This window comes from Hipposideros armiger, unplaced genomic scaffold, assembly GCF_001890085.2.
Source record: "Hipposideros armiger isolate ML-2016 unplaced genomic scaffold, ASM189008v1 scaffold_15, whole genome shotgun sequence".
NCBI classification, from domain to species: Eukaryota; Metazoa; Chordata; class Mammalia; order Chiroptera; family Hipposideridae; genus Hipposideros; species Hipposideros armiger.
In genome coordinates, this window is record NW_017731365.1 from 1,222,379 (window position 1) to 1,246,200 (window position 23,822).

At 40.2% G+C, this 23,822-nt stretch overlaps 1 protein-coding gene across 1 annotated transcript in view; it reads left to right on the forward strand.

Annotated features, from left to right (window-relative positions):
- MYPN (myopalladin) overlaps positions 1 to 23,822 on the forward strand; it is an 89,359-nt gene that overhangs the window by 63,021 nt on the left and 2,516 nt on the right. The window contains exons 12-20 of the mRNA XM_019624261.1: positions 582 to 1,169; positions 1,545 to 1,683; positions 12,024 to 12,245; positions 13,592 to 13,741; positions 14,666 to 14,748; positions 16,133 to 16,259; positions 17,450 to 17,657; positions 19,253 to 19,418; positions 21,252 to 21,385. Coding sequence (XP_019479806.1) covers positions 582 to 1,169; positions 1,545 to 1,683; positions 12,024 to 12,245; positions 13,592 to 13,741; positions 14,666 to 14,748; positions 16,133 to 16,259; positions 17,450 to 17,657; positions 19,253 to 19,418; positions 21,252 to 21,385 — 1,817 coding nt within the window. The remainder of the gene's footprint in view (positions 1 to 581; positions 1,170 to 1,544; positions 1,684 to 12,023; positions 12,246 to 13,591; positions 13,742 to 14,665; positions 14,749 to 16,132; positions 16,260 to 17,449; positions 17,658 to 19,252; positions 19,419 to 21,251; positions 21,386 to 23,822) is intronic.

Genomic DNA, 23,822 nt, shown 5'->3' on the forward strand with positions numbered 1-23,822 from the left:
GTTGAGCACTTCCAACAGGAAGACCATTGTTTCTATTTCTTTTTTTCTAAATTATAAACATTATAATCAAGCTGCTATGTTGCACAACTCCAGGGTCACAACACAAAGCCTACAAAGTGAATGATACCTCTTAGAGTTATGCATCACAGTGGCTTTTCTCCTTCTCTCTGACAATACATAGATTTAGAAAGGAGGCGAGACAAACAACTCACAAGAAGTTGATTAGCTGATTTCTGGCCACTCTGGTTGTGTGGGGTTTTTTGTTGTTTTGTTTGTTTGTTTGTTTTAAAGAAATTTTATTGGGGAACAGTGTGTTTTTCCCAGACCCATCAGCTCCAAGTCAAGTCGTTGTTTTCAATCTAGTTGTAGAGGGAGCAGCTCACTGACCCATGTGGGAATCGAACTGGCAACCTTGGTATTATGAGCCTGCGCTCTAAACACCTGAGCCACCCGGCCGCCCCTGGTTGTGTGTTCTTAATCAGCATAACGTTATAACAAGCAGCCTGTGTGGACATTTTCTAAAGGGTGAGGCCAATGGTGATCATTTCCCTTCTCTCTCCTCACTCTGGTTTTGTGTGCAGCGACTCCAGTCAGCTACAACAGCTTCACAACCAAGTCTTACTGGAACAGCAGCAGTTGCAAAACCCATCTCCTTCATCTCCTAAGGAGTTTCCTTTCAACATGAGTGTTTTGAACTCCACCCCTCCTCCGGCAGTGACAACGTCCAGCAAAGCTGCAAAAGCCCCTTCATCCCAGTCGTTCAGCTTGGCCCGGCCAAAGCATTTCTTCCCCTCCACGAACACCACCGCGGCTGCCGTGTCCCCTTCCAGCTCTCCAGTGTTCATCCTGAGCAGCACTCCTCAAGCCATTCAGAGGACAGTGAGCAAAGAAAGCCTGCTAGTTTCTCACCCCTTCACGCAAACCAAATCTCTAGGAGGTTCCGTCCAAAATGAGCCACCCCCTCCAGGTTCCACAGAGCCAGCACAACCACCACTCACCTTTTCCCTGTCCAGCGGAAACCAGTTTCAGCCTCGCTGTGTGTCACCAGCTCCCGTCTCTCCCACCAGCCGGATTCAGAACCCAGTGGCTTTCCTCAGCTCCGTCCTGCCTTCTCTCCCTGCCATCCCACCCACCAATGCCATGGGGCTGCCTAGAAGTGCGCCATCCACGTAAGTGTCACTGAAGTTTCTTAATGTAAAAGATGTCAGTTAAGAAGGAACACATGCATAACATACTTGGTCTGGGACAGGACCCTCATTTAGTGGATTCCTAGGTAATCCTATCACTTCAACACAAAATGGATATTGAACACTTTAATACAAAGGGTATGGTTACTTGGAATAATTTTTAGTAATTTAAATATTGAAAACACCTCTACCGATACAGATGATCTGTGCAGTACTCAACTGTGGCGCACAAAATGCCCTCCATATGTGCCTGAGGACCCCTGGTGTCTGTTTGCCATTTCAACCACTCTGATTTCTAGGCCTCTGTACATTGGCCCGTGCTTTTTATGAATGTGTCCGTATGAATTTATTTTACAGGCCATCCCAGGGACTAATGAAGAAAAATACAAAGTGTCCCCAGCCAGTGAATGATGATTACATTCGTGAAACTAAGAATGCAGTGATTCTAGACTTGGGGAAAAAAATGAATTTCAGTGATGTCAGATCAAGCCAGCAGGTAAGATTGTTGGCTTCAGGTGGTTTATTGGCATTTCACTGTAAGGAATATAATTTTGCTTAATTCAGTCCTTCTTTGGATGCTCAGCTCATCTGACTTCACTGAGGTTAACACTGCAGTCTTGGAAGTCAGAGCACAGATTAACCAAGGGCCATGTAGGAAACTTGTCCACATGGACCTTAAGTTCTTGATTGCCCAAGTGGTTTAGTCAGTTTACCTGTCTACATGCGTTTACCTAGAACAGAATATGTTAAAGAAGGAGAGAGCAGCATAGTCTGTTGTCCATTCCAGCAATCCTCAGCTCAGTATTGGCAAATGCTATCACATCTTTGAGATATTTCAGTATCTGAGCCTTGAGGTTATCTAGACTTTAAGGAACTGGGTTCCAAAATGTCCTTTATCTGGCTCCTTCAATCTAATATGCCTGTAGGTCTGCTCACCATTTCCTCTCAATCTTTACATTAGACTGAAGCATGGGAAATAGCTGTTATGCAATATCCTGTGGTTTAATCTATACAAATCCTTGCTTACTAGTCAGTGTTTACACTGATGGAAGAAAAAGGAAGCCATAGGTAAACATCCAATGAAAGAAAGATAGACAGTATTTTCTTATTTGAGTCATTTATTTTTGCATTTTATAAGGTGTTTTTTTAAAATGCAGGTTTACATTTTAATAACCTAGTTCTTGATTTATTTCCCAAGATGGGAACTGATATAACCTATTCTGAAATATAACATAAAATTTCAGTTAAAACTATATTCCAAATATTGTGGAATTTGTGACATAAGTGTTGAAAATCAGGCTCCAGATCTCCCTGACCATATGCTGTTTTCCTTAGTGTTTGTCTCTTATTTCGAGTGGAACCATGGACATACAGTATTTTACAATTGTGTTATATGTTGGGCAGTGTTAACTGAGTGGATTCTTTTGAAAATGTGCTGCATAAAACCTTTTTAAAATTGACTTTAGATTATTGAATTGAAGCAGAATATTTAAGCTTGTCATAACTAACTACACATCTCATGTATTACTTCACCAAACTATACATATTTGGGGGAGGTAAATACCAAGGCAATTATTCTCCTCTCCCACCTTCTAGATAGAGAAACTGAGGCACGGATGTCTAACTGTCAGTGCTAAAACGAGAACTAGAGCCTTGGTCTCCAGGACACTTTCACATTATCCCTGAAACTCTGCAGCCTTTTTCAGCTTTATGACAACAATTACCTTCAAGCCTCATAAATGTTGCTCTGTCTAATGCAAATTTGTTTTCCTATAACACTGTCATCCATTTGTGTTTGTTAATCCTTCTAAGTGTCATTGAAATCAGAGGTATGTTCAGCCCATATCTTTTTACAACTCTGAGAGGGAGCAATTAGAACGCTGTAAAAATGATATCAGGTGAGCACATGAGCTGTTTGATTTTAGTTTTACAGTTAGTCTATATGCAGGTCAATGCTAGTCCATTGCCCAACTCAGGAGAAAGTAGCATTTTTCTCTTAATTACCTGAAATATGAGAACCTGTAAGCATGAACTTCCATAAGTTGAGTGCCAAAAACCCAGTAGAACTCTTTATTAAACCTCCATCATGAATTAACTTCAGGGTTAATAGCAGGGACTCAGTGCAGTCTCAAAAATATCTCAGTATTCTCCATCTGAATATCTGTGATATGAAGCAGTATTCTTCCGGTAATTGTTATCATAGATGAGTTACAGAATTGATCTTAGACTGCATTCTGTGCTTTGGATAATGAAAGCCAAGCTGCATAAATGCAATTCAGGAAACTAAGGAGCTGTCTGAGGTGGGATGCTTGCATTAGGTTGGTAGATGCCTATTCTGAGGAAGTTTGGAGAAATAAAATGATGACCATGTTATAATACTGTTTTGTTCATTGCTGCTTTGAGAAATGATAGTACAAATGCCATTAAGAACAGTCTAAAACGTATGGTAGCCCGTTGATAAAGTTAAGAAGGAGAAAATTTGCTTAGAAAAGTGGAGAACCATCATAAGAAACACTAGTGTATTGATAGCCATCTGTACCTGCAGCCTGGGGACACAGGAATCAAAATGATTTGTTTTCTGACTCCCATGTTAGCCTATCCATAAGAGGGGGAAGCAAGTGTTTCTTCTGAAGAATATGCATTTGTTTGGGGAGTTTTTGCGTTAAAAACTTTTAGATCCAGAAAGCCGGACTCTCTTGCCCTATTTTATTACTAAGCAAATGAAGAACAGTAACTATCTTAGGACATTTTTGTGGTCTAGCATTGCCATATTCATTATGCTGAGCATGAAATAAATTAGAAGTGCTTGAACAATGAATATTATTGGCTATAAACAATTTCCTCCTCAGAACTCAACTTCTAAAATATTTTTTAGAAAATGAGTTTTCTTTGATATATCTACTACTTTTATTTCTCTGTTATAATATTCCAGCATTTATCCTCTAACTCATTTTACGTGACATTTCCAATTAGCAATTAAACATTTGCTTGTCGGTTCTTAGAACTTTGTGCAATACAAAAGTGTCATCAGCTGTTCATATTTATTCAGACATTCATATTTATCCATTTAGATGTTCATATTTATCCACTCAGATGTTCATATTTATTAAAATGTTTAGCTTTCTAAACTGACAACAAAGTTTCTTTGGGTTGGGGATAAGCCAAGACAGAGGTTGCCCAGTTTCAAGATTTTAGGCTGTATCATTTCTTGTTTTGAAGGATATCATTCACCTCCGTGGATCCTCACTAGACATCAATAAAAGTTAAACAGTTTAGGTTAGCAAGGTGAATCTGAGAGTCAAAGGAACCGAGGATCACAAAATGTAATGGAGCCTTCACGACCAATGATTCTAATTCACAAATGACTTAGCATGACCCAGTAAATATTTATTGATTGCTTGTTTCTAAATCTACACACACACACACACACACACACACACACACACACTTAATGTCTTATTTCAGCTTTCCTCCTTGACCTCATTTCTCTCAAAACCTTCCCATTTCTTTATTCTGCTCCTTCCTCCCTTTTATAAAATTAATGCTCCTTTAAAACTGTCTGCAGTTCCTAGATACTGCCCTGTATGACAGAGGAAAAAAGAATAAGTACCTAATTCTTGCTCTGCCTTTTGTTCCTCTAATCTCTTTCTTCTCTAAACTGCTTAATCATTTCCTCTATTTAAATCTTATTTCTTTCAACTCTTACTGTGAATTCTTTACAAAAATCCTGTTTTGTAAAGCAAATGGTCTTGCCATCCATTCCTTTTCTAATACGAATTCCACTTAGCCACTGGCCTTAGGTTGCCCATCTGGGGCATTGTGGTACCCTGGGTGCTGGGACAGTGAAGTGTCCCCATATTGTCTGCCATGGGCCCATCCAGGATGCACCGATCACAAGCTCTCTGGGAGCTGGGATTGGGGGTGTCTTGTTCATTGCTGCACCCCTGTTATGTCTGGCACAGAGTAGGTGCTCAGTGAATATTTGCTGAATTAACATACAACAATGGAATTTACATTAGTTTCAGATAGGATAATGAAACTCTTGACCAAGTAGAAAATTTTGGATTTGTTGCATATGTATAGAAAATAACCTATTTGACTATATAGACTCTGATTATACCTAATTGTGAATAGTACCCACTATGATAGAAATCTATTTTAATCAACTGGTTAAAAAAATGAAAACTTTTCAAAACACACTGAAATTACACACAGAAAAAAAAAGCTGAAATTAAGCAAAACTTGTGTTAACCAAACACTTAAGTATGTAATAAATCTGTGCAGCTTTTAGTAATTACTTATTTTTAAGGAAAAAATTTGAATTTAAAGTATTTTTATGTAATCTCCTTGAAGGTAGAGTCTATGTTTTGTAGAATGTTGTATCCTAGTGCCTATCATAGTATTAGCACACAGTAGGTGCTTACTAAGAATTTGGCAACAGGGACGGGAAGTAGGCTATGAAGCCTGGTTATCTCAATTGAAGGTAGCTTTAAATTATTATATAAATATTAAAAGAAGACATCATCTGTATATGTTAACCTCTAAGTTTATCTAGGAATCTTTTATCCACTGGCAATACTATGGCTTTCCCTGGGACAAAGGGGAATACTTTCTTTAACACATAAGACTTTCCTTAGTGAACATTATACAGTTGGCTGAGAGCCCTTTGAGCAGGCTTCTCCAGCTGGTTTGATCCTCTCTAAATATTTGCCCCTGAAGCCCAGACTCAGAACCCAGAGTAGAGGAAGCCAGTGGTGAGCTCAGGGCAGTGAGTGTCAGGTGATGTCCCACGTTCTGGAAATCCAGAGCCTTGGCAATGCCATATCTGATTGAGATGTGTCATTATACTGTGGTTCTCAATAGAAGGAAAGCACTCTACCACTCTGCCAATTTGAAGAAAATTTCTGCAAATGTGCTCAAAACATCAAATGTTTCAAGTTGTCAAATTATCAGCCTTAAGAAGATTATTTTTAAAGAAAAAAAAGAATTACGTTTTCAAGTGGCATATTCTTCTGAAATTATTTTTTTAGCTTTTTGTTTTCTTTTATACAGCAACTGAAATTCTGTGAAATTCATTTTCACTTAAGGGCTCTAACATAAGCCTGGAAAGGACAGATCATATATTATTGATTTGATTGGCATCCAATGCCAGATTTACACAGAAAAAAATTCTCTCCTTAGGCCACAGACATTGCCCACAAGCAGCTGATATAGAAACTCCTGCTTTTACTCATAAAGGGAACAAGGGAAGGGAAAACGGAGAACACAACATAAATCCAGTCCTGGAAAGTATGGAAATTATTATTCAAAGTGCCCATCCACCACCAGTGAGTGGGTTGTAGTGAAACCTTTGTGTAGAATAGTGCAGAACGCACCTTTAAATTTAACTTAACCATATTATTTGTGTTTGAAAATTTCCTTACAAAATCTGAGCTCCATCACTCATAACTTTGAATGACAACCTTGATTTATGTGTAATAGGGGTAGTTACCCTTGGGATAACCAACTCTTAGTTGCAGAGCACTACAAAAACAAAAACTCCAAAATAAACAACCAAAAACAACAAACGTCAGCTCCTGCTTTGCGGATGCTGTGAATCTTTGTTAACATCTCAGATGTAAAGATTCAGTGCTTTAGTAACAAGCCACATACCCCTGCCACACAGTTGCATGGTTTCCTTGTTCCTGAGGTTTGACTTCCCAGATAGTTGATGAAATCTTTCATGGAAACTCCTTGACCTACAGGATTCTTATTTTGTGGCTCATCTGCAATGTATACATTATATCATATAACTGGTACATTACACAGGCATGTCTAAAAAGGAATTTAATATTTTTCTCCCATTATTCCTTTGACTTTATCTAATGGGGCTAATTCTTCTCACGCTCCTGCTCCTGGTGATCTCAAATGTGAGGCAATCTCAAAACCATTTGGACCACTATTAGTTCATATAAGGTTCTATGGTTACTTTGTTGCAAAATACAATCTTGATCCAGCGATACAAAATTTCCAGGCCTTGTAATAACCAACACTCCAATCCTTGTTCAAAACTAAAACCCCCCACACAATCACTCCCATCCCCACCCCACCCCCCAGAGACTGCTCCAAGCTACCAACCTAAAAAGCCAGGAAGGGAAATGTGGCCAGCTTCTGTCTGTTTTGCTGTCTCTTCCCCTACTTTTACTAACTGCTGTCCCTGCCTTCTTCCTTTCCCAACCGTGAAGGGACAAAAGCTGACTCCACACTGGTTTTGTATTGTTTGTGGCCCACGTGTGCATGATGAGAACCATCACAGCCCCCTGCCCTGACACAATGCAGGAGTGCAGGCTCCTCCAAGCTGCCTTCAGCTTGCTCACCAACAAAAGGCCACCTCATTCCTCACTCTAGATTTCTTAGGCAGGAGTCAGATACCAATCTACAGTATGAACACAACAAGCTCTCAAAACGGGCCCATTTAATCTCCCTTGCTAGACTCGAAGTGAAAGGCAGGTACCCTGGGGCTAGAGGTGGAGGTAGGTGACTCACAGACATTAATACTTCTCCCCAAAGTCCTCTCACAGGATCTTCTCCCTTCTGACTCTTTTGTATCTCTGATGGAGGTGAAAGCATTAAATCATCTAACCTATTGTTAAACACCTGCTTTGAAATTTCTAGAGAATGGTTTGCGTCCCAACTCACTTGTTTTCTGAAATTTAGTCCATCTTGGTGCCTCAGTAGAAACTTCTAGTTAAAATCTGTTTCCAACTGTATGCTCAGTACAAGGATACAAATAGTATTTTTTAGATAACTCACTTTGAGTATTCCATTTTGATCGCCTCCCAATTTGTAGTACTGGTAAAATAATAAATATAAAACCAATATCTATATGTTTACAGTAAAACAAATGTGTGCTTATTTTCATCATATTGCTTCTGTAGTTCCTTGGGTTGAATCAATTCAAACACTTAACATTCTGTAAAATCAGGCCCCAACATGATAAAAATTAAGTTCCTAAAATTCGTTGTTTGGAATACATAGAGACAATGTGGTATTTATATTCTCAGGCAGACACTTATAAGCCATATATATCACTCATTGTGTCCTGAAGGATAGGTATAATCATAATTTACTACCATGTACAGTAACAGTAATGTGGAAAAATTAGTTCATTCTCTCAAAATAGGATTTCAGGAATTCATCTTCCCGTATGATAACTCTGACAATGTAATTAGCCAGAAACTTACCTGCCCTGACTGGTCAGGCAGTAGAAGCTTGAGAGAAAGTTCTTTAGCTTGGAGCAAGGACTCTATTAAAATAGTGGCTATGGGCCGGCCAAGTGGCTCGTCAGTTAAGAGTTGGCTTAGGAGCTTGAGCTCTGAGCAACAGGGCTGCGGGTTCGGATCCCACATGGGCCAGTGACGCTGCACCCTCTACAGCTAAGATGGTGAACAACAGCTCGACCTGGAGCTGGGCTGCCATGAGTCACTGGCAACAGTGTAGGCTGCAGTGGGGCTGCAGTGGGCTGCCGTAAGCTACTGTGAGTGGCAGGCAGCCAGCCTGAGGGGCCAGCAGCCGGCATGAGCTGCCGTGAGCAGCCGTCCAATGGCCGGCAACCTATCTGCCTCAGCCGGGAAGAGTGCAATGATAATACCAACATGGGCCAGCGAAGCAACATCCTCCACAACTAGACTGAAGAACAAAAGGACAGCAACTTGTCTGTTCCCCTCCCCCATAAATTCCCCAATAAAATCTTTAAAAAGTAATAAAAAAATATAAATAAATAAAAAACAGATAATTATTTTTTAAAAAAGATAGTGGCTATGTCAACACAGGCTCACAGGGATGTCCGAGAGAGGACTCAACCTGGAGTAGCGGTGTCAGGGTTCTTGTCTTCATACAAGAAAGAATTCAGGAGAGAGATAGAAGCAGGAAAGCAGAAGTGCCAGGGAACTCAGAGAACTAAACGAGTCTGCAGGAGGAAATCATGACCAGGGGTTTTTATCCTTCCATGGGTGGGAATTGGTGACATCCCATTGATGTGGCTGATTCATTTCCTCTCCCTGGGCAGGACTCTCCATTTTTGGAGTTTTCTTCCTTACTTGGTTCCTCCGGATCTGTCATGGCATCAGATGCATGATGGAAGTTTGTGGCTGATTCATTTCCTCCCCCTGAGCAGGACTCTCCATTTTTGGAGTTTTCTTCCTTACTTGGTTCCTCCGGATCTGTCATGGCGTCAGATGCATGATGGGAGTTATAGTAACTGCAGTGCAAATGACATTAAAGTTTGCTAAAGATCAAGTCCCAGGTCATAGGGATTAAGCCTTGATGGATGAAAGTGGTTCTTGTTTTTCACTAGCTGCAGGTACTGGACACAGTCACTTGTTACTTGTGTAACAAAGTGAGGCACCTTAGTTGTACTGTGGAGGGAGGTGGTCCATTTCCTAGGCTACCTATCTTACCTCAGGGAGAGGTGGTATGGAGTGTGAGCTCTGAGCAACAAGGTTGCCAGCTTGATGCCTGAGCTGAGCTGCTGCTGAACTGCCAACAGGTGGCAGGATGGCTCAGCTAAAAAAAAAAAAAGCTCTATAATGTAGATAAAAATAGTCTTAATACTTTTAGACTAAATTAGGTTTCAAATTAGTAGACATGAACAATTTTTTAGTTTAATTGATTTAAATTATCTAATTAAAAACTATAAGCTTAATTGGAGAGTAATCATTTTTTCTACCTGAAAGAGTTGTGGATTTATTTTGCTTACCTTTTTTTTTTTTTTTTGAGAGTGGCTAAGAAGGGCGAATTTAAAATTGGTTCCAAGAATTTGAAATCAAGAAACATTTGGTTTCTGTGTTTCCTACGTTCCAATTCTACACAAATTCAAGTGATAATATGTATAAGACAATAACTAGAGGGCATGACTAATGTGATTTAATAGCTTCAGAATACAAGTCCTAAACTCAATTACTCTGCCTATGGCTAGGAGCACATGCATATCAGCCATATGCTTCCAAATTCCATTTGATCCTAGTGCCATCTCCATGAAGCCCACCTAAGTGATAAAATTATGGTTAACTAGAGTCACAAGTTTAACCAAAGGTGTCGCCCTCACCCCAACACACTCCAGATTCCTCAAAGACGTCGTAGTGTAGGAACAATGACTGTCCCCATGTCTTTCACATATTCACTCATTCTTCAGATACTCATTGAGCACTGGCCATGAGGCAGGCACTCACTACATATTCCCTGTACTGTTGATATAGTAGGAAGCAAGATAAACAAGATCTCTGCTCTTGAGGAACTAACTTTCTAATGCTTAGAGATATTAAATCATTCAATCAATAAACAAGACAAATACTAGATAGTGAACAGTACTATGTAGAGAATTAGAATAGAGAATTACTTTAGATGAAGTGGGCTGGGAAAGCTGTTTTAAAGAGGTGACGTTTAAGCTTGATAGACTATGGTAGGGAGAGAGAGAGGAATTTGGGATAAGTCCTAGATTTAGGGTTTAACTTGCTACACTCAAAGTGTGGTTCGCAGTGTGCAAGCTATCTCCTTTCCAAACTGAGATAAGCACAGAAATTGAGAATAACTATTTTATTATAATTTTTATAGCAATTTGACAAATTTTATGCCTGCTAAATAATTTTGCATGCTTTTAAATTTTCATTTTTCTAGTAATTGATCTTTATTTTATTTTACAAAAGTAGAGGTTGGAAATTTTTAGAAACCCAGGTTTCACCATAGACAATGTGAGGAAACACTGGCTTAACCGATTGACCACTTATGATGAATAGTGGTGCCATTTCCTGAGATGGGAAAGAACAGGGTAGGAGCATCTTTGAGGGGCAGAAATCAAGTGGGCATTGTTTGGACTGTGCTAAGTGTGAGATGCCCATTGGGAACCCAAGCCATGATGTAGAGTAGATTATTGGGTAGATGAGTTCTAGAGAAAGACCAGGCTTGGAGATATGGATTTGAAGCCATCAGCACACAGAAGGTATCTGAAGCTGTGAGACTGGATGAGATCACCTATTTAGGATTAGGAGCTAACAAAGAAGACTGATAAGGAGCAGCTAGACAAAGAGAAGGAAAACTGGTATGGTGTCATGAAAACCAACAGAAGAAAATATTTCAAAAAGGAGAAAGTAGCCATCTTTGTCTAATACTGCTGAGAGGTCAGGTAAGGTAAGAACAGATAAGTAACAACTGGATTTGACAAATTTGAAGATGCTGACAATACTAATGTCAGTGAAAAGGAGAACACAAGCCTAACTAGAGTAGGTTAGCGAGAGAATAGGCGACAAGAAAATGATCCTGTAACGGTGGAAATTTGTTTCAAGTATTTTTTTGGTGTATGAAGTGAGCAGAGGGATACAATGAAGGTGGATGTGGAATCAAGGGAGATTTATTCAAGACAGGTTTTCCTCAAGTATGCAGATGGGAATGTCCAGTGGAGAGAGGGAGTTGGTGATGCAGGCATGCATCAGAATGCAGTTCAGAAGAGCTTTGCCAAAATACCGTATAGGCAGTTCTACATATTGAAATAGACATTAATAGTAGTTGTGGAAATTACATTCCATCTTCATTCCATTCCCTACAGGATTCTACTGGGGCTCCATGCTCAAGGTGAGGAATCAGGATTCACTAAGGCAGTTTGGGATTATAGTAGAGACACTGAAATCTCCTTTAGTGCTCCATGGTGAGGAACTGGAAATGGAACATGCCTGGTTTATTGGGATTCCATTATAAAAATCTAACACCTGAATCTTAAAAAGTTGCATCTTTCGTTTATACTGATAGACACCTTCTTCCTCACCCATAGAAATTGAAATTGAAACATGTTTACCATTTTGACAGGAGTACAAAATTTCAAGCTTTGAGCAGAGACTGATGAATGAAATAGAATTTCGCTTGGAACGTACCCCTGTTGATGAATCAGATGATGAAATCCAACATGATGAGATTCCCACGGGCAAGTGTATTGCCCCCATCTTTGACAAAAGACTCAAGCATTTTCGGGTCACAGAAGGCTCTCCAGTCACATTCACCTGCAAAATTGTTGGAATACCTATTCCAAAGGTAGGAGGAAATGACCAGGAAGTTGGCCAACAAACGGCACAGAACTGTAGACAGTACTTTCATGAAAATCTAGTGAAGCATCTAAGGGAATAAAAACCAATACCAGAGAGGGCCGGCTGAGTGGCTCAGTTGGTTAAGAGCTTGCTCAAGAGTTTGAGCTCTGAGCAAAACAGGGTCCCCAGTTTGATTCACGGCCCGAGCTGAGCTGCCGCTGAGCTGCCAACAGGTGGCAGGATGGCTCAGCTAAAAAAAAAAAACCCAAAAAACCAATACCAGAAAATTAACACTGCCAGATAATTTGACTAAAAAGAGACAGTTGGAAGTAAGATTGTTAAGTAGTCAGGCCAAAAATAAATCAGACTTATGGGTAAATTTGCATTTTATTCAAAATTTAAAACAAACTTCTTAGTCATGATCCTCTGTTTTGGGCTGTTGATTCTCTCAGCCATCAAACTCACCAAATTGATATTTTTCTTTTTATTTAACATCTGTTGAATATCGACAGTGTGCCCGTTGTTGTACAAAGTGAGCTATATTTGTATCATTGCTATTAGGTTGGTAAATGCTTAAAATGTCATATCATTATCACTGGCTGCTGAAAAATCTCATGAGTCACCAGATTTCTTGGCAGTCAGCTGAGAGAAGGATTTACACCAGGTGTGGCTGCGGCAGGGGATCTCTACACTCTTCTTTCAAAAACATTAGCATGGCATTATCATGTATGGTTAGGTAACCAGGAAATGTGGAGGAGGGCAGCTGTACCCAGTACTTTATCCCCATTCTGTCTTTGAGAGATCTCCTTGATACGAGCAGAACTTAACATGAAAAAATATATGTATTTAAATTTTAGCAAGATGAGAAACTTAGTGAATGAATCCTGGCCTTATTCTAACTGATATAATAAACCATATTATCCTTTCAAGCAACATGAGCTACTCTAGGCCCTGAGATCTGCAACTGCAGAAGTCTTGAGCTTATAATAGGATAGGATAATGGGAATAGGATAATGGGGGAAATTTTAGGCTCCTGGTTTTCATTACGTTGCCTCTGAAGACGCTCTGGTTCTTAGAATGACTTTTTAAGTAATTACGAAGTATAATCAGAATAGTCAAAAGCTTTAGCTCAATCCTAAATTATATAGAGTTTTTTACTTAAGCATTGTACAAGTAGTGGTGAAGGAGCATATTATACTGTTTTTAATGTTTTATAATTTTTCTAATTGCTTTACAAGGGATGAGTCACGTATAGAGATGGCAATTAACCCTTGTCTCACCCTACTCCCTACTTCATTATCCTTCAAAGGTGTAAGAACAATGTATATTCTCCTTGATTATCTTTCCTTTCAGGTTTACTGGTTCAAAGATGGGAAGCAGATTTCAAAGAGAAATGAGCACTGCAAAATGAGGCGAGAAGGAGATGGCACATGTTCTCTGCACATTGAATCCACCACCAGTGATGATGATGGCAACTACACCATCATGGCTGCCAACCCCCAGGTGGAGAAGCAGGGTTCAGCATTGTGCTGCACTCTGAGGAAGGAGCGGTTGATATCATTGTGAATAAGACCCTGAGAAGTGCAAGTTACTAAGGATTGCTGAGAAAAATGAATGAGAAGCATTGTGATTGTGTGTAACTAGAGCACAGTATCACAATTTCAAAGACCAGTTAGTCACTGATGGGCCACTCAACCCTTCAGCCTTTGTCAAAGTACATTTGTAGTTATTTGCCTGCTATGTATACGCCCCAGAACTTTGGGCTAAATCTTGCATTTATCAACTCATTGATTCTCTTGAAGAGTCAATAAATCATTCTATCAAAGAATGATTTATTGTTTTTGTCTTATAGAGAATAAGCAACTTACTTCACAAAGGTTTGTGAGTATCCCTCAAACCCATAATCTCTTCCTCTTCCCCTCATAAACGTTGCAAAGCCATAATCTTTCACTTTCCTTTTCTGAATGAGATCAAGACTTCAACTTCCCCTAAAAGTTACAGCTGAATAAATATCTTCAACTTCTATTAGAATAGGAAGTACAGAACTATCATTTATATGCTCACCCACTCTTCCTATTAAAATGTTAGTTTTGAAGATAATCTCTACTGAGGAAAGTCTAAAAACACTTGGCCATGATCTCTACATGTGTCTGCAGATAATATTAAGTGCACAAGAATTCAATTTTTTTTACATTTGTGCTCTGTTCATTTCTCAGCTTAAAACTGAAAGTCATCACAATATTCTTAAAAATCCCTCCCCCTGGAATAGTAACAGTTACTTAAGGATTTTTATCCTACCCCCCCCCACCCAAAGAAAACTCATAATAGTTAGCCAAAAGGTTCATAATGTTACAGTCCAAAAAATTTATATAAATTGAAAAAAATGTGGAATTCTTGTTTTAATCTTGTTCATTTTCTGTTTATTAGGGGAGAATCAGCTGTTCTGGCCACTTAATGGTGCAAAGTTTGCCTATTCGCAGCCGACTAACATCTGCTGGTCAATCTCACAGGTAAAAATAATAAGAATCTCCTTTCTCTAGCCCCTCCCAAACACCAACCCACCACAATGAGCACCAAAGTGTTGGGTCTACAAATTGTTACGTGAAGTGTATTGTAGTCCTCCACCTATAGCATCAGCATCACTTGGGAACTTGTTGCAAATGCAGAATCCCAAGCTCCAACCCAGACCTACTGAATCAGAATTACTTTTTTTTTTTTTATCTGAGCCATCTTGCCACCTGTTGGCAGCTCAGTGGCAGCTCAGCTCGGGCCGGACTCAAACTGCTGTTGCTCAGAGCTCAAACCTTTGAGCGAGCTCTTAACCAACTGAGCCACTCAGCCGGCCCCAGAATTACATTTTAATAAGATCCCCAGGTGACTCATAAACACATTAAACTTGAGAAGTACTGGCCTACAACACACTGTCAATCGTTCAAAATTTGTAACCATCAGTAGCATCTGTGTATATAATATATAAATGAGACTCTTTACATTACCATCTTTTCTTTAATAGAGTAGAAACTGTTCATGATTATGTAGATATAGACTGAATATTTTGTTGTTTGTTATCTCCAATATAACAATTGTCTCGATATAGCATTTGGCTTTCTTCCTCTCTGATTTTACTAACTAGCAAGAAGAAAGAGCCTGGCTTTGCCTTGAGTCTTACAGTGCCATTAAGTCTTAGCAAAGCATTCCATAGTTGCTGACATGGATGAATTAAATTTGACTTACCAAAGGAACAAAAATAGTGATCCATGTTTCAGATACAGTATTTCACCACCGTTGCAACTATACTTTCTTCTTCATTTTTTTTTTCAAGAACAGCTGTTCCTGTTGGTCAGCCTTAACCACTTTTAAGTTCATGATAATCTTTAATGGTCTGCCATAATTTATAGTCAGGTTAAATTTTATTACTTAGAGACACAAGGATTGCAGCTGCCTTGTTCTGGGTAATAAACAGGACTTCTCTTTTGGCTCTCCTTTGAGGATCGGCTTGAATAGTGATTTATTTGTGTATTTTGAAACTTTTGAACAACTGGTCAAACCCAAGGCGAGGGGAGCTGAGCCACTTAACCCAGAGTGACTTCAAAGAGAAAGAAACTAAAGCCTGTTTATTTGATTACAGATCTTGCAAGATAATCCTACAGTGTATGAGATACTTACCACTTTGTTTTTTCTATCAGCTCCACACCATTATTTATTATTTATTACTTGTTCATGGTCTACCAACCCCTTTTATCTACCCTACTTCCCCCTTCACACACACACACACACACACACACACACACACAAATCTGTTCTTCAGGCCCTATCATCATGCCTAAATGCCTGCTGTCTTAAATTTATAAACTGGTTTCTATATTTAAAGCCTGAACATGTTTGTTGTTATAGAGGAAGGTCCCGGTTGCAAGAAAGAGACAAGGAGCCCCTACAGGAACGCTTTTTCCGACCACATTTCCTTCAGGCTCCTGGGGATATGGTAGCTCATGAGGGGCGCCTCTGTCGGCTGGACTGTAAGGTAGACTCTAGCACCCACCCTTGGTCCCAGATCTGTTCACATTTTGGGATTGTTTGTTTGTTTGCACTTATTTTTGTTTATATTTGTTTTGTAGGTTGTTGTTTTTTTTCAGGTAAAGGAGAAGTGGGGAAGGGAGAGAGATCACTTTTTTTTTTTTTGCTCTACTATGCTCTTTTGGAGTGTTTAATACCAGACAAAAGTATTTCATAAAATATTTCAGTCTTTATATATTAATAAAAATTACACTGGTATTGTATTGAGTTAACTCTGTGTTTGTAAAAGACAACCAAAGAGGTAATATAATTCACACATTTTCCATGTGGTGCCTGGAAAGCCTTTATTACTATAAAGCCAACAGTGTGATTTCTGCATCCTTGGGGTGAATTGCTGTGAAAAAAAAATAGTCATGAAAAGATGGCTCCAAGGCCGTTGATGAAAACAGATGCTGGTTTCTCATACTAATCAACATCCATCACCTGTAGCTATTTTACATTCTAAGTCTTTGATCAGAAACTAAGTTCAGTTGAGCAGCGTGGCTATCCTTCAGTACATAGTGAAACTTAAGTCACCCCTTCTGCTATGAATGCTATGGAAACTTTAGATGCAAATTAGTAAAGGCTTGCGGTTAAGCATTTACAGAGTCCACTCCTCTCAGTGATTCTTGCTCTTTCAGTGGCCGCCTAAATAATATTTGGGATTGGTTGTTACTTCTTCCACCCTAAACCCTAAAAGATACCCATGCCTGGGTCCCATCCCAGAGATTCTGATTTAATACTGTAAGTGGGCACTGGGGTTTTCAAATGTACCCCCACATAATTATAATACACAGCAAGGTTTGAGAAAACTGGTTTAATGTCTGCCCTTTTCTTGGCGACCTCTTGCTTATGAAGTATGTAAGCTTTATATCATCCCTGAAACTGACACTGCAAGCCTATTTTATCTATCTATTTAGCTTTTTAATTCTTATTTATTCTACTCTAGACTATAATCATGACCTTAATAGGGGTGAAAACTCTACAGTTTAAATTCAGGCGGCCATTCATCCAGATCCCTCTTGTCCTGATATCCCTGTCACCACCCTGTGTTTTCTCTATCTATTTGATGCCAGACAAGGGTGAAGAATTCAGCCACCAAATACATCTGCCTGTCATCAGTTTGTCATTTGCCTCAGCTGTCCTGTTTTTTATTAGGTGAGTGGCTTACCGCCCCCAGAGCTGACGTGGCTGCTCAATGGCCAGCCGGTGCTACCAGATGTCTCCCACAAGATGCTGGTCAGGGAGACCGGAGTCCATTCTCTACTCATTGATCCGCTCACTCAACGTGACGCAGGGACCTATACGTGTGTTGCTACCAACAAAACTGGACAGAATTCCTTTAGTCTGGAGCTCACTGTAGTAGGTAAGGTTTGCTGCTGCGACCCTTAAATGTAACTCCCTCCAAAGTTATTGCCCAAATATGCAGAGCCTCTGACAGAATTCCTTAGTCCTTTGCCCACAAAGTATAATCTCAGTTTCTCTTTCACTGTAGTAAAGGCCATATTTTGTACGTTGCTTTCAAAGACATATCAGTAAGCTAAAAACACAACAGGATACGTTGTGCATATTATGCATGCAATAAATGGCAGGCATTGTAATAGTTAATCGATTAGTCAATTAATTAATTAGTTGTCTATTACTAAATTCAAGTCTATTGCCCTACAGTTCATCACTCCTGGAACATACAAAGCTCTTCACCACTCCACCCTCCAAGCTTCCATGCATTTGCATCAATGGTTCCTCTATCTGGAATGTCCTTCTCTGCCCACCAACCACCTACTTATTTTCTAAGGCTTAATTCAAATGTCACCACTAAGGAACAGTGGCTCCACCAGGCACATCATCCTCTGTTTCCATAGCACTTAGAAAAGGAAAGCACTTACAGCCTTCTGGGTAATTGTTTATTCCTTTGCTTCCCTGAAGAGACTTTGTTGAGCTTCTAAGCTCAGAAATTCTTATTTGCTGTTCTCTGTATCTCCAGTATTTTACTCTGCCTGGAACAAAGGTGATCAACAAATGTTGAGTAGATAACTAAACAAATAAACCATTTCCTTATAAGATGATGTGAACAAAACACTCTAATGCCTACAAATAAGGACAAGTCATCATCACCTGAGTGGTACCAGCTCCTCAGAGCAGCAATCCAGCCAGAATTAGATTTCAGAATATACAAATTCTAGTGCTGGGCTTTCTCCCATGTGTGGCCCCCTAAAGGAAATCAGGGTGACTTCAGCATACGAATCCTCTCTCTAAGCTAGTAGCTGTTTCCCCCCTTATATCTTTTTCTTTTTCTGGCTCATAATTTGTTCTTACCAACAGAGTAGAACAAGCTCATTCTGCAAGGATATATTGCATGCCAGCTTCTGCTTTTTCCCCACTATTTTGCTAAAACATTGACTCTAGAATCCTGAGATATGAGGTATCTTTGCCTTAATCGGTTCTGGCCAAAAAAAAAAAAAAAGCCTCCTTAGGAAGCATAAGCTGTATTTTTAAAAAATATAGGATACTTCTTTCAACTATTCTGTAGATATAAACTTCTTCAAAATAAAAAGTTGAGGAAAATTAATATATAGTCTATAAAATAAACCCTTGTTAAAAAGAAAAAAAATCTATCCAATATATAAAATATATTGCTTCTCAAAATTTACTACTGAGCAATAAGAGAAACTCCTTACATTCCACACATACCATTTGCAAACCACCCGCATCCATGCGCAACCCAGATCCTTGAGTATTGTCTCTCATAAGATGTGCAGAGACAGTTTCTCATTTCTTTTTAAATCATTCCTGGAGCTTTTATCAAGGCAGTGATCTTTACTTAGAGGCATGAGAAGTGTTCTGAAGGGGAGGTAAGGTACTTGAGTGTCCACTCTACTAAATTCCAGAACTGTAATGAGTGTGAGGCCTGAACCCCAAGGTACTTCCTATTCAAATAAGAACGGCTCTTCTCTTGTTCAGCCAAAGAGGTGAAGAAAGCTCCTGTGATCCTGGAGAAACTGAAGAACAGCGGTGTCCCCGAAGGCCACCCAGTGAGGCTAGAGTGCCGCGTGATAGGCATGCCGCCGCCTGTGTTCTACTGGAAGAAGGACAATGAGACCATTCCTTTCACTAGAGAGAGGATCAGGTACAGCCCCACCCATTTTCAAAGGGCCTTCCAAGCTCAGTGGGGCTTGTTGAGTAACACATATAAGTCTGTAGCCCTTTGAACCTGGCTTCTTTGACTGAGCATAATGCATTGGAGTTCTGTCCATGTTATTGTGCATGTCAGTAATTTATTCCTCTTTGTTCGTGAACAGTAGTCCATTGTATGGATGTCCCACAGTTTTAAAACCTTAATTTTTAAGTTTAAACATGTACGAGGAATTTATGAAGACCCTGCATATTTTTTGTTGTGTGTCTTCATTTGTATTAGTGCCCAGAAATCCTCGTTGACAGTTAGAAGCTAAAATAAAATAAAGCAAAAAACATTGTCATCCCAATAAACTTTAATTAAAAAAATAAAATAAAAAATAAAGCAAAACAAAATATTAAGGCAGTTATACTCCTTCTCTACCCATCACTAAATGATTGGGGGTTTTTCTTTTGTTTTGTTTTGTTTTTAAAGATTTTATTGGGGAATTGGGGGAGGGAAACAGCTTTGGGGAATCGGGGAAGGGGAACAGAGAAGCTGCCGTCCTTTTGTTCTTCAGTCTGGTTGTGGAGGACGTTGCTTCACTGGCCCATGTTGGTATTATCATTGCGCTCTTCCCGGGTGAGGCAGATCAGTTGCCGGCCACTGAACGGCCACTCATGGCGGCTCTTAGCAGCTCAGGCTGGCTGCCGGCTGCTCACGCCAGCTGCCAGCCACTCACAGTAGCTTACGGCAGCCCACAGCAGCTCCACTGCAGTATATACCATCGCTGGTGACTCAAGGCAGCCCAGCTCCAGGTCGAGCTGTTGTTCACAATCTTAGCTGTAGAGGGCGCAGCATCACTGGCCCTAATGTGGGATCCGAACCAGGGCCCTGCTCCTCAGAGCTGGCGTCCCAAGCCAACTCTTAACCAACATGCCACTCGCCCGGCCCTAAATGATTGTTTTTAAAGTAACTTTAAGGAACCAGTTTCTTAAAGTGGGCACCTTGCTTGATTTCTCCTAATCAACCTTATTTCTTTGCCATTTTGGTTTTATGCCACAAGGGGCAAACAAAGGCAACTGGCCTACTGAGAATTATTTCTTCACAGTCAATGGTGTTTGTCCCTGAGGATGTTGTAGCTGACAGAATTTTGGCATCTAAGAAGTCTATGTATATATAGGTCAGGATTTTCCTCTGGTAAAACTTAAGCAAGAACAGAGAATATTCTGAGTTAACACTTCAGCCTAAATCATTGTAACATGTTAAACCCAGCCTGAAATTCTAATGGAATTGTCCAGGATTGCAGTCTGCAGCAAAGTGGAGAACCACGGATGCAGAGGAAACAGAAGGAAGAGCATGCTAATTTGCTCCTGAACTGTATTTAGCTAAATGCTGCACATGCCCAGTTGGTTGCATTGTGAAATACCCCCTCCATGCTAACAGTTCATCAATTCTTGGGCTCTCATTTTGGTCTACTTTCCCATAGCTTCCTGATAAAGTTCTTGTTGAAATGTCCAAACTGGTTTGAGATTTTTTTCTGGACTTTGGTTGTGACAAGTGCGGATACCCTTGGTGGGGAGTACAATTCTAGGAGAGTTGGAGCAGTGGGGAGGGCAACAACAGGTCTCAGCCTCTGCTGTTGTCCCTTGTCACAGCCTCACTAGGTTAATTGCTCTTTTGTGACTTCTTCCCACCTTTGCCCCCTTTTCCTCCCCCTACAGACAGGGAGGGGAAAGGGAAGCAATGCCCTGCTGGATTGGTCCCAAGAATTTCCCCAAGCCCTAAACTTGACAAGGCTTTTTCTGTCCCCAGATATAATACAGATATATTCTTTCTTTTCTCCAGTATGCACCAGGACACAACAGGGTATGTCTGTCTCTTCATTCAGCCAGCCAAGAAATCAGATGCTGGATGGTACACGTTGTCAGCCAAGAATGAAGCCGGCATCGTGTCATGCACGGCCAGGTTGGATATATATGGTAGGTGTACTGGCATCACTTGAACATATGTATGTGATAGGAGGCTTAAAAATCTTTATTTATTTATTCATTCATTTATTTATTTATTTATTTAATTTATTTTTTAAGCTGAGCCATCCTGCCACCTGTTGGCAGCTCAGCAGCTGCTCAGCTCAGGCCGGGAAACGAACCGCTGTTGCTCAGAGCTCAAACTCTTGAGCAAGCTCTTAACCAACTGAGCCACTCGGCCGGCCCAAAAATCCTTTTTTAAAGGATAAGTGTAGTGTGTTTCCATAAATGAATTGGCTGGATTAAATTTTAGGGCTTCAGAGGTGGATTTTTTTTTTTAAGTCATTTCATATCCTCGTCACCTCAGGGCTTTTGTACACTTTCACATGTTACTATGACCTTAACCTTCTTCCAAAAGAGAGCCTCTAATACCAGGAAGTACAGCTACTTCAGAGTTTACATGACCTTGTACTTCTGATTATCCAGCATCGTCATGCCCTCTCCTTAATGCCATGTGCCACCCACTTGAACTCCCTCCCCACTGGCTGTCATTTGTCCCAGCCATACCTCCTCTCAGCAAAATTTCCCTGGCCTCATTCATTTGATAATTCATTTCACAAATATTTATTGCCCCCTTCCCACAATCAGACTAATAATAAAGAACTGTCCTAATTAATAACAATATCAAATTACGTTTGTATAGTGACTTGTAATTTACAAAACATTACACTTAGATCCTCCCAAACCTATGAGATTTTTTGTAATTGTTGTTACCCTCATTTAAATACTGAAGAAACTGAGACTCAGAGAGGTTAAGTGACTACAGTCGGGATGCAAATCCCAGGTTTCTGTATCATTCCTTTGAGCCATGCTTCTAATTTTCAAAAGGATTTAACAAATTAATCTTTATTAATGTATTTATGTATTCCTCTCCTTTACAGTTTTGACATTTTAGAGACATTGTCCTTAATCTAAAAGAGTAATTCTTTTATTTTCTCCTTTAAAAAAAAAAGGTCAGCTTAAAAAGTTTCTTATTTATTAGTGGTTTAACATGATTAACCAGAATAACAAATAAGAGTGGCTGTCTAGAACCTGAGGTCCCTGCTGTTCATAGGTGCACCCCAGGTGTCCTCTTTTTTTAGTACCACACAGGAAGGGCCTTGGCCTGCCATTTTCCCTACGTCTAGTATTTGGAGGAAATATCTAGCTTTCTGGTTATTTTCTCTTATTCTTGGGCTTGAAAAGAAATTCAACTCTGAGGGAAGCTGACTCTAATGTACTTTCCCCAGTGAGTGTCGATGGAGAGAAAGGCCAGTGATATGTTTCTTAATCTAGGCTAAATCCCTTAACCATACCATGGGTTTCACCATGTCAGGAGGACATAGGTCTCAAACTCGGAACCAATAAATCCTGAAACTGATGACTCTTGTCCCAGTCCTGCCCTTCAGTGGCCAAGTTTTCAGTTCAGTTTGTCCTGGCTCACATCTTCCTAGCTCCTGTCTTGATTCCACCACACCAATAGGAGGCGCTATTTCCTCAGTTGGGACCTGGGCGTGAAGCACAAGATGGAGGACTTGGGCTAAAATCAATCGCCTACAACTCCCCACCTCTCACCACTTCCTGCTTTCTGAGGAATGGAGACAGTAGGCTCCCCTCACTCATCGAAAGGAGGGCTTCTAATAATAGACGTCACAGTGGTCCAGTTAAGATATCAGAGAGAGCAGGGAAAGGCTAAGAGGTGGAGAGCTGGAGGAGAGATTTGATGAGCTGTTCACTTTGGCCTACTGAGTGCCTGCTCTTTAGCGGAATTGATTTAAGTTTTGTCCTCAATTTTGTAGCTTCTGAAATTTGATTTTATCAATTCACTCAGAAGTATTTATACTCTGAAAAACTCATTCAAAATAATGAAAACTACAAAGGACAGATCTGTAAATGGGAATGCTAAAAGGGTCCATAGCTTCTGAGGACCCAGAGCATCAGTGTTCCCCACCTAGTGCTGGGGAACCCCTTCTCCACATCAAGATCTCTGGAAGCCTCATCAGGAGACTGCTTGGTAGTTTCTAAATCAGAGACAACAGCGGGGACTTGGCAGTTTGGATGGATATTTCATTTAGGCCGTGGTTCAAGCCTAAGGATTGTGTCTGCTAAAAACAGGGTCTCCTTTGGACAGTGCTTGGTGAACATGGAAACGCTGATACATTCTCTTTTGTATTTGAACCATGGTTGATTGTACATAAGTTACTTTTCAGGCTCCTTGTTATAACTTGTTAGAACCTGATTAGGGTGATGGGTAGGTAATGGCTGATTAGGAGGATGAGAGTGTGGGGTAGGTACTTCTCAGAAGTCTGGACCCATTTTGGCCTCTATTTCCACAGGTTTCTTCCTCCACCTTCTGAGGTGCCTTTCCTTGAGAGCCTACAGCCCTCTCTACACTGCCCTTAGCAGGCCC